The sequence below is a fragment of the Opisthorchis viverrini genome, assembly GCF_000715545.1.
Source record: "Opisthorchis viverrini unplaced genomic scaffold opera_v5_320, whole genome shotgun sequence".
Taxonomy (NCBI): domain Eukaryota; kingdom Metazoa; phylum Platyhelminthes; class Trematoda; order Opisthorchiida; family Opisthorchiidae; genus Opisthorchis; species Opisthorchis viverrini.
In genome coordinates, this window is record NW_008751978.1 from 206,990 (window position 1) to 217,902 (window position 10,913).

A 10,913-nucleotide genomic window follows, 5' to 3' on the forward strand; every position below is an offset into this window, starting at 1 on the left:
TTTTCATTTCGGGTAGTAGCTGCGTGGAATGACCTTCCTCCGACGGTTGTACACGCTCCTTCTCGAACCCAATTTAAAGCACTATTAGTCATTTATTTATGCGAATCCTCGCGCTGGCGAGCATACTGCTCCGCGCTGAGAACATAAAGAGCATTGCTACATCCTTTTTTCACCTGTGCCTTTCAGGTGAACGACAGCCACTGGCCGACAAGAACAAAAGTGACCCGAGAAACTTGGGCAATAGTCTCTATCCTGTGTATCAATCCGTGTATCCGTGATTCCATGCCGACTAAAGTAAAGGGAACACGAGATTAGAGGTCATTTTGAAATTGTCCACGTAATTACCGCGCGGCTGCTCCCTCACCAAATTCCATGAGAATGAATGCCTGTGTATCAATCCGTGTATCCGTGATTCCATGCCGACTGAACTAAAGGGAACACGAGATTAGAGGTCATTTTGAAATTGTCCACGTAATTACCGCGCGGCTGCTCCCTCACCAAATTCCATGCGGATAGAATGAATGTATTTAGGTTAGCCGGTGACTTGTCGCATCTGCTAGCTATCTTCATCCTTCTATTGAAAATTTACTCATCTAGATCATGTAGAGGTCGGTTTGCTCAATGTTTCAATCCGCATACTTTTCTCAGGCTTATCAGGGAAGACACAACTGATGTTCGCACTGGTCTTCACGACGAGATATCTGGACCTCTTCGTTTACGTCGTCTCAGTATATAATACGATTATGAAGATCGTGTTTATCTTGTCATCTTACTTGACCGTGTACTTCATGTATTCCAAATTCAAACAGACTTTGGAGACAACGGATAGTCTATTCAGATTGCCTTATTTCATCGTCCCTATCGGCGGACTTGCAGTTCTCGTTAACCACAATGCAACACCCCTGGAGGTTTGTAACTATACCTGTTATTTAAGTTATTCTTCCTTAGTAGTACCCTAAGCGATTTGATTAACATCTTCGCACATACCGTTTAGACCGATACCTACCGAAAATGACATGGTAACTACACCGCAAAGGTGTTACGGCTGAACGAATATTTATGTGGTTTTATCTGTGATTAGATTGAATTGGTCAGTCACGACAGAGGACCCTGGTCAAAGAAAATTATAGTTGATGGAGCTTCAGTGCAGGACAGTCGAGAACAGAAAGCAAAAACAGTACCCGCGTTGCGTCTGTGTGGGTGGAGCGTGTCGAAAGAAACCAAGAGCAGGCGAACGTCTGAGTACCTACTCAGATTAAACAAATAAGTGTAAACTTGTGACTTGAAGCACACTGAAGAAATTGTCATGTTTAAATAGACAAGTATTCAGATGGAACGATAAGGGGGCATCATTATCAACTGTGAACATCACCTGCTTGTCGTACAGTGGTTGCAGCTGCCACAATTTCGTCCATCGATTTGGGAAATGAAGACAGTAGCTGCGCATTGGAGGCGGGAGCTGATAAGTTGGTGCGTAAATACAGGTCTGTCAGTGGACGTCTAAGTGGGGGGATTGGGAAAGGAGCTATGCATACGTCGAAGAACCGTCTCCGAATATGAGGTGTGTTGATTGTTCTTTGTGGTTGTACCGTTTGCAAGTCCTAATGGATGTAGGCCCTTGGCATCCCTCCGCAGCCAAGACTATCAGCCTATTAAGTCACTGGCTCCGGTGAAGGCCTATCATGAAAACCCTAACAACCACTGCCTGATGGTTCAAAGTTTTGAGTACAGGCTAGGGGCACAGGGTTCCCAAACAAAGCCTTACGTCCTCGCACTACCTTGTGGTTCAGACTTTTCAATCAAAAGCTCAAGATGGGGTACATCGACGAAATTCCCTCCAATCTGGTCAACGGAAAGCACCATTCGCCCCTGCAGCTCTCCGCTAATCGGCCCTACTCCATATCTCGTTTCCACCCACTTGACAGTCTCCTAGCCATTGTTCCATGCCTAAACTAATCCACAGAATGACAGATTAATATAATCATTTGCCTCTCCGACTTAAAGCCGTCACCTTGACGTAGTGGTCGGGCTTGAGTGCAGCCATGGTCCAGCGGGCTACACTGGCTGGAACTTCGCTCCACAAGGTGCCTCCATGCCAACAAGGCCAGTCGACCGACTTTCTCAAAGTTTTCGCACAACCACGGGGAGTGTGGAAACTAGCCAGGGGAAGCTAAACATAAGCGAACATTAAAGACGGCTGAGTAGACAGTCTTTCGGGGTTTGGAAACAGACTTCGAAGTGTTTAGGATTGTGACTGAACTTGGACGTACAGAAGCTGCAGCTGGGTGTAATGCAAAACGAGCAAAACGCTCAGTTCTGGTGCGGGGGAGGCGTGGGGTGGAAAACGGAGGACGTGAAAGTGTAAGAAGGGAGGCGCCAGCGGTAGCATGTTTCCGCTTATTCGCCCTGCTGTATGCAGCAAGTAAGGTGACGTGGCTGATGGGACCACGCGACGGCCGATGTGGCACGAGTGTTGCTAGCTGGATATCCTAGATAGATATGGTAGAGACCAGCAAGTCTTATTGTTAACAGAAAAGCTATGTCAACAACAATCGGCCATGACGTCGCAAGCAGATCCCTCAAACGCCGGATAATCAAGAACATGAAGAATGACAGAATGCTGGTGGATTTCGAAGGCGTGCCAAAAGAAGACAAGTATCAGCAAAACGATATGCGAGGAAGACGGAACGGCAATCCACGCACATAATCTTTGGAAAAACCCAGCGGCCCGATTGGGAAAGGAACGCCAGCTCGCCGTCAGGAACAACATCATCACCAGTAGCATAACACCAGCGTCCAACGCCAATGCTTTACCACCGTCAGCAGCATAAATTCAGATATCGCTTCAACGGAAGATTTCGGACGAAAACGATACCAGTGGAAAGGGGCGCCTCGACCATCGTCCAAGTCTTCGAAAAGGACGCAAGGACGCCATGCGAAGACCACCATGTTTTCAACATGGTATCCGACGCATCTGAGGTGCTCTCTGAACATTAATTCACACGGGTTGATCGATTATCGAGAGGGAGATTCATGAGAATGGAGCTGGGTTCTGCTGTGTCGAGGACGCGTCGATCATATTCTTTACCATGAGATAAGTTTTGGAACATCACCGCTCTTTCGAACGTCCAACATCCGTTCTTCTAGATCTGAAAGCTGCCTTTAACTTTGTCTATCTTCAGAAAATTGGGCTTTCTTCGGACCTTACTGTGGTGTGACGGGTTTTGTGCCCCTGTGACCCATTGGGCTATACTGGGTGGTGTCTTTGCGACATTCACAGTCTCTCATACCAGGATAGTCAACGGTTAGAGGTGTGGCTAACACAGTCTCCAGACCCTCTATGAAAACGTTCTCATGCGCTTGCATTTCCCGCCAAACATCGCTGCCTTGCGGTCGTGTCCTTGGGCCAAAGGCCTTGGTCGAGGACTCGGTTCGTCTTCTTGTCCAGGAATGGGTGCCCTGGTAGTATTCCACCTCGCGTGCAACCATGACAGTTGCAGCTAACAATACTCCCATGCCACCTCGGTCGTCTCATGGTGCCACTGGTCGGGTCCCATTACTTGCCGCATACAGCAGGGTGGGTAAGCGAAAACAGGTTACTGCTGATGTCTCTCTACTCTCTCGTCTCCGCAGGTCCCAGCCAGTGTATGACCCGGCAACGAAGTGTGAAATCCCTAAACGTTAAATTTAGTCGGGTTACCAACTACGGCGCCCCTGAAGGGGCGCCCCGGAACCCAACTCACCAGTGTTTATTGACACTGGCAGAAATAGCACGATCGCGTAGTTAGTGGAACTCGTGTATCAAGGTTATCGCCTTTAATGCGTAGCTACCCAGTTCCCGAACCAAAGAAACATGCCATTGCCTCGAATACCGCCACTTCTAGAGACATTGGAAGAAATGGCGGCTGATCGATGTCCGTACCGTTGTCACTTTCATTCCAGACTGCCTGATTGAGTACTTGGAGGTTTAAGAACCTCGGAATGCTTAACATGGGTCAGCACTAGTTCCCATCCCTCATCCACTCTTTTTCTGTTCTTTCCACTCTAAGGCTTTAAATATAACTAGATGAGCTTTGTGGTTGTACGGTAGTGGAACATCAGTGTTAACAGTGATGTTTCTCTCTCTGATGACAATGGTGATGCTTATCTGTACCTACGATGCTGTGCCACTTTCCGGTGGCCGAAACTGAAACCAATATACCCATGGTACGTATTTTCTAGCTGATAAATTGAATTGAGCTGGTCAAAGCTGCACTTTTGGGACCTAAACAAATACGATGAATGGGAGGAGGTTGTTGGCGTGTTTACGGGAAGCTCTCAGACTGGCCGCACAGAGGCGACAATTAGCGGATACTTCAGGCTGGTGTCTTAAAACAATTTTAACCCTAGACGTACCAGTCAGAACTTCTTTTGGATCGCTAGGGATGCGCAACCGACCGCCAGCACACATCAGTAGAAAGCGAGTCAAGCGTGCATGCGGGAGCAGTCTGTTGTCCAGTTTGTTCCAGAGTGTAAACTTTGAAGGCTACCTGATGAGCCGAGCGTCGGGATTTGAAGAAGCATTTCTAAGTGTCATGGTCGTGGTGAACGGATCTGTCAGTCTTTTAGGATGGTTTTTACGGAGATGTCATTGACAGCGTGGTATTGGGGGGGAGAAGAACGAATATGAAGATGGAAGGCGTCAGTAGTAGGGTGTTTTCACTCTCACGCCCTAATGCCTACAAGAAGAGCGGTGGCGGCTGATAACACTAAGCAGCAGCTTGTGTGTCGCGAGGTCATATGTAATTGTGCAGTTTGTTGTAGTACGTGGGCCGGGATACTGGATGGGCGCCCTGGCCTACACAAGAGGACAGTTAAGGTCCTCAACCAAAGTCTTTGGCTTAAATGCCTAACTGTCAGCAAGCCGCCACCTATGTTCCGACCCCAACTGGAGCACATGGAGACTGTTGGTCACACTCTTGCTTATTTGCTAACCTTTGATAAGGAGCTCTTTGTCTATCACAGATTCACCACAATACTCCTCAACACTTAGGTGTGAAAACCGTCATCGCGGTAAAATTCAGTCTATTTGCGGTGGTATTTCGTCCGTCTGACGTCTTAAGTGGGCTTAGATAGAGACACTAGCGCGGAATACCAGCTTAAGAACTGTTGAACCACTGTCTCCCTCCATTTGGGGGGAGAGGGGGCAGTGCATCCTGTGGGCTGAATGAAATCAAATTTTCACTAACTACAGAACGTGCGGACGCATTCTGGGTCTGGCATATTAGTACGACAGTCCAAAGCTACTCGAAGTGGACTCCTTTGGATTCAAATGCTAGGCTGCTTTCATATTTGTCTACAATACCTTCCGTTAATGCGTAGGATATTCCAGAGTGTTAAGGCTGCAACGATGCTAGAAGTCACTTTCTTTGGAAATGGGGTGAGATGGCTCAACGTTTGTAACGAATTTACTGACTAGAAGGCTGGTGATGGCAACCCAACTCCGGCATCTCCAAAATCTCTGTCTAAGCTTGGGAAACCTGGTAGTATCAGAACTCTCCTGCTTCCTTCGCGTGACATGGGAACTGGGCGCCGAAAGAATGTTACAAATAAACCATTGTAACTTTTTCTTAAGAATTGACAGCATCTTTCACTCCTCATTTCTGTTAGCTTTAACATCTACATGTCACTCAGCTACCACATTCGTTATAAGTTGCTGCATGGCACCGATACCCACCCGTTAATATGTGGTACCTATCTACAGCAGTGACTTCTTGTTTCCGGTTGTACACCTCTGGTGATCTGGAAGCTTTCTTGACTGCCTGTAACGAAGCTGGTATCTTAAGCCATTATGCGGAATGTTCTCTGCTTGGGTTGATCTTCGTTACTACCCGTATACACGCCCCGTAAACACGCTGCTAATTGCTCCTTGATCATTTTCGTGCTTACGGATTCACTGGAATCTGTCTGCATGAGCTACGGTCATCGAGCATCCGAAGACGTCTCAGTTTGGTTGATGGCAGAGACCACGTCTCAGACGCAACAAAACAGCCCTTACTGTATGCTGATGCACGTCTATTGAGATTCAGGTATACGACGCCACCTCACCAGACTTACCTCTCCTGCAGTAAAAAAACACCGAACTAAGCATTCGGCCTGTTCCCTTGAAACCCGCATGGTATTGAATGTTATCCGACCTGATACAATTTATTTTCAACGTCCTATCTATTGATTTTTCTGACTTTCAAGTGTTAACATTCGATCAGTAGCAACCGACCGCAGATAGAGTTTCTCGGCAAGGACTTCTTGAACTGTATAACGTGTATTTTGAAGGCATGTATTTTGAAGGGCACAATTTCACAACAGATATGAGAATATCAAAAGCTCAACTGAACTACGTTTGGCGCGAGACTCATTTGGGTTGCTAACCCCCAACATTCGCCATGTCCAGCACTCCAAACAGGAACCACCCTTGTTCTTGTCTTCCCAATAGTGCCTTCTGTTGTTGATTAATGTTGGTAGTGTAAATAATGCGGCCGTGAGTACACGTTGCTGCGGTCATACCAACTTTTTTGTTGGAGTAAAAATTTATGCTGAATCCCGGGGACCATGGCGAAGTACCTCTGCATTTATGTACACACTGCTTCAGCTGTGAGATATCCTTTCAACAGTGATGATCGAGCGAGGACAGCTCCCCAAGCCCCCAGCACGAAGCCACTAACTTCCGTGATAGCAGTACTACTTTTGCGCAGCATCTATTGTCAAAGATAAGAGATCGCAGTTCCTATTTTTGTGATTCGGATACTGATTGGTCTAGTGTCTTCCGCGGTTAACATTCAAATCTCCACTTAGTTGAGAATAGCTTAGCAACAAACACCAGAGGTGTTGGAGTTTAAGTCCAGGTTCCCACAAACACTGCGACCAGAATTAAACTGCTTCCCTGGGAAGTTGATTCGGAGTGTGACCCGGATCGACGGGCACGCCTTTCGTGAGAAGCTCTACTCCTGTAGCATGTGCCACAGCCCGTATGTCTTTTTGTTTGCACACTGCAGCTCCCAAAGAGGGCGAAATTTATCTGTCTTAATTTAGTTAACATTATGAGGCAGATGCTTCAAGCAGAGGGCGACCTGACCATGACATACATACCTATTCATGATCCAAACCATAGCTTATGTTGTTCAGGGCGGGTATCCGTTCAGAGATTGTCGATGTGAGCACTTTAGAACGTCCTGAAATGATATTGCAAACATAAGATCGGAAATGCACGCCCTAATGGGACCGCGCTGTTGCGCTTATGGAGACCAGTCACAGAATATCCCCTCACAATCCCAGTTCATTAATCGCTCTCGTGACACTATTTACCACCCTCTTTAATCTCATCCGTCTGACATTGGTGTCTCTCCTTATGTACGGATTCCTATTTTGGTAGTTCAATTTTTGGATTTCTCTAGGACCTTCTCTAAAGGGACGCAAGGGAGTTTTTCTGATATCAGAGGTTTGTGTGCAACGTTTTGTAGTCACGTGGAGCACAACATCATTGAGAAGGTGAGGTAACAGTATTACCACATCGAAGACGCCCCAGTATTTAATACCGATTGTGATTTTTGTCATAATCTTTGTCACGTGAACTGTTTGCGTGGGCTGAGTAAATCTGATACGGAACGGTTCCGATTGCTGCTAGACGGCCGACTATAGAAGCGCAAAGTTTTTGTACCCATGGCCTAGGATACACTTCTCGATATAATGGCTTGTTCTGAATTGCCAGCGGAGCTTGCATGTAGTTCGCCCTATCGCCACAATAGAACTTATAGATATTTTTATTGAAAGAGTCTGGAGTTAGTAAATCCTTATCATGTCGCTGGATCGAAAGCTTTGTTGTTTCTCTTCCCTCCCGATCAACAACAGGTACTATGGACCTTCTCCATCTATCTGGAATCAGTCGCGATCCTCCCACAGCTATTCATGATCAGCAGTACTGGGCAGGCCGAAACGATTACGGCACACTACCTTTTTGCCTTGGGATCGTACCGGGCCATGTATTTGCTTAATTGGATCTATCGTTACTACACAGAGGATGTGTACGATCTTATTGCAATCGTGGCGGGTTGTGTCCAGACCCTACTCTATATCGACTTCTTCTATCTCTACGTTACGAAAGGTCAGTGCCTTTGTCCGGTAGTTTGTTTTCCTGCTTCGAGGCTCCAATAATTCGAGAAGTTTCGGCACACAACTACCGTGACCGTAACATGTCAATCTAACACAGTGACTTGTGGTTTTCCAGTGCATTAATGTTTCTTTTGGTGTGTTACGTTTTCTTAGTTTCCTTTTGTTCTCGTCGTATTTAGGGAACTAATCAGAACCGATGGGAAAATCACCAACCTTTTTTCTACTCCCAACTCGCCCCCTCATGGAAAGCTACCTTGCAGGCGTATAAATTCATCTAACTGGAGTCATTCTGACAATGTGCGCCCGACGAGTGGGCCTTGCATCCCTGCGTACAGTTGACAAATCCAGTAAGAATATATAACCATAAAATAGAAAATTTCTGGTCCTCTTCGAGCTAGTGGTCATAAATAACAAATTTTCTTGAAGAGGAATTATTAGCGATTTGAGCGCTAGAGTCATGTTGGTAAAAAAAAACGACAGTGCTCCGTCATCAGAACCCCCGAATATGAAAGTGAGCGAACCGCCATTCGAACAAGTAAGCCGTAGTTTTGTGGTGGTTACTTTTTGACTCTACTCCAAGACGGTTGTGAACACAGTGGGATCAATGAATTTTCAGTAAGCAATTCACACGTTTGTAACCATTTGAACGAGTGAATTGGGTTAGCAAGAAGTAAGTAACAAAGGAATTGTGAGAATTCATAAGGAGCAGGGGGAATCGATCAGGAAGCGTCCATTTCCGGGGCATCTGGAATTGTGAATAGTTGCAGTTTGACTTGTCCTGAATGTGTTCGGGCGCTTTACTCGTGTTAGCACTATTCGGGCTTTTACTGAAGTACGTATCGAGGAGCCCAGGGAAGGGTGTAGCTAAACAGTATACCCAGATGTCTCTTTTTATACAGCCACAGAGCAAGAGTTTACGGACCGGAAGTTCCGTGATCCGAACTATACCTCTCGACTTCCCTTGTCTAGGCTTGGGCGACCTGGCAGTATCCCAGCCCTCGTGCTTCCTTCTGGTGGCATGGCAGCTATGTACCGGAAGAGCGTCATAGCTGAGCGATTTTTTTCGTTACGGATGAAAGAGTCGGGTGACCTGTCAATTCTTGCCACACGAAAAGTTTACAGTTGAGTTTTGACCGAAACACTTTGATATGAAGCGGCCTACTGTGTTTACCGGGTAAAATCTAAACGCTACTATACTTTTACCTAATAAACCCTTAACAGATGTGCCCCGCCTTTTGTTTGGCTTTTTCTCATTCTCGAATTGTCTGGGTTGTGACTGGTTGTAGTAAATGGTCTGCACCAACGCTCATTGTCACCCGCAACCGTTATGTTTACCAGTTTATCCCAACGACTCATTTGACAGGGACTTGACGAATTTTCCCCTCTTCCCATTTATTTCAGTCCTCAAGGGCAAGAGTCTTGTCCTTCCTGTTTAATGCGTGGTGGTGAGCTGTTTGAGGCTGTATCGTCCTACGCCCCCTCCTCTCCGAGTGCATTTTTTGGCCTTTTCGGTTTAACTCGTGATCAACCTTTCGCACCCTGGTTGCTTGTGTAGGTTCTTTTCGTGTCTTTTTAATCTTTCTCTGTTCTCCCGATCCGTGTCTCACTCGTGTGCAATTTGTGATCACTTTCCATCATATCCTGACTTACTCGACAGAGTTGTTCCCTTGGTAACACGAACTCCTTCTACCACACTTGTGCCTTTATTTGTTCAACTTACTCACCTGTATTTGAGCTCTGGTTTCATTCAGTAAAACTCACCTTAAAGCGTGACGTCTCTTGACTTCCTCAAACAATTCTTGTTTATGCGCCACTGCATATGCGGACCCTGTTAACGAAACTGACGTGAGCCGCACGTGGAGTTGTTCCACATCTGTCGATGTCAAATGGGCAGTTGAATTACTTCGAAACACTGGTGTTTCTTCGTATTTTCCGGTTCTCGTATCAGTTATCAGAGGTTCTGGTGTGCAGCATCATCTGTTGCGCATTCCGAACCATCGTTTACCCAAGAGAATGCTCTTTTCCCTGCCCAATTCAGAGGGGTGGACAACCATCTACCCGGCAAAGGGGTATAGAGATTACAAAACCTTTGGGTGCAAAAAGCCGGTGAAACTCGTCTTCCACGATGCGGACCGCGGGATCTTCACTCCACCTGGTTGGAGCGTGCAAGATACGGCTGCTAATCGATGTTAGTGGTGCTCATATTGTGACGTACTATCTAGTTTGCCTGAATGGGTGTCTGGAAGTGTAGGCACCTCGGAATGGTTATAGGAGGTCAGCACTAAGTCCCTTCCCCGATCACTTTTATTTTCATCATAATAAATGTTTCAAATAAATGATAGTTGTACGGCAGTGAAGCATCGATGTTGAATACTGATGTCATGCTGTCGATGATGATGATATCAGAGGTTGTGGTGACCACATTCACTCCATAAGTATATGACATTAATGTATGTACTACTGAAGTCCTTGTTTTGATGTACGACAAGTGTTTTTGGATAGTCTGCGGTCTTTATTCTCGTTTTCAAGGGAGAACATGATTACAACAGCACGGGAACGCATTGATTTACAAATACTGATTCTCTTTAGAGAGAAATTTCTCCATGTAGTTACATCATACTGAATCGATTTGTTTCCGATGACACTCACATACGTTGACCCAGCGTTGCTGCAACGGTAATCACGCGTCAGTCAGTTGGTAGTTGGTGCGTGCTCAGAAGCTAATAGAGCGATTAGTCATTTCCTTTACGTGATATCCATTCAGCATG

General features: G+C 46.2%; 1 protein-coding gene across 1 annotated transcript in view; it reads left to right on the forward strand.

Moving 5' to 3' along the window:
• The window catches only part of T265_09958 (hypothetical protein), a gene marked incomplete at both ends in the record, with an annotated part of 11,281 nt that extends 1,363 nt beyond the window's left edge, over positions 1 to 9,918 (forward strand). The window contains 3 exons of the mRNA XM_009176189.1: positions 80 to 266; positions 7,885 to 8,137; positions 9,547 to 9,918. Of these exons, the coding sequence (XP_009174453.1) occupies positions 80 to 266; positions 7,885 to 8,137; positions 9,547 to 9,581 (475 nt within the window). The remainder of the gene's footprint in view (positions 1 to 79; positions 267 to 7,884; positions 8,138 to 9,546) is intronic.
• Between the last annotated feature and the right edge of the window lie 995 nt (positions 9,919 to 10,913).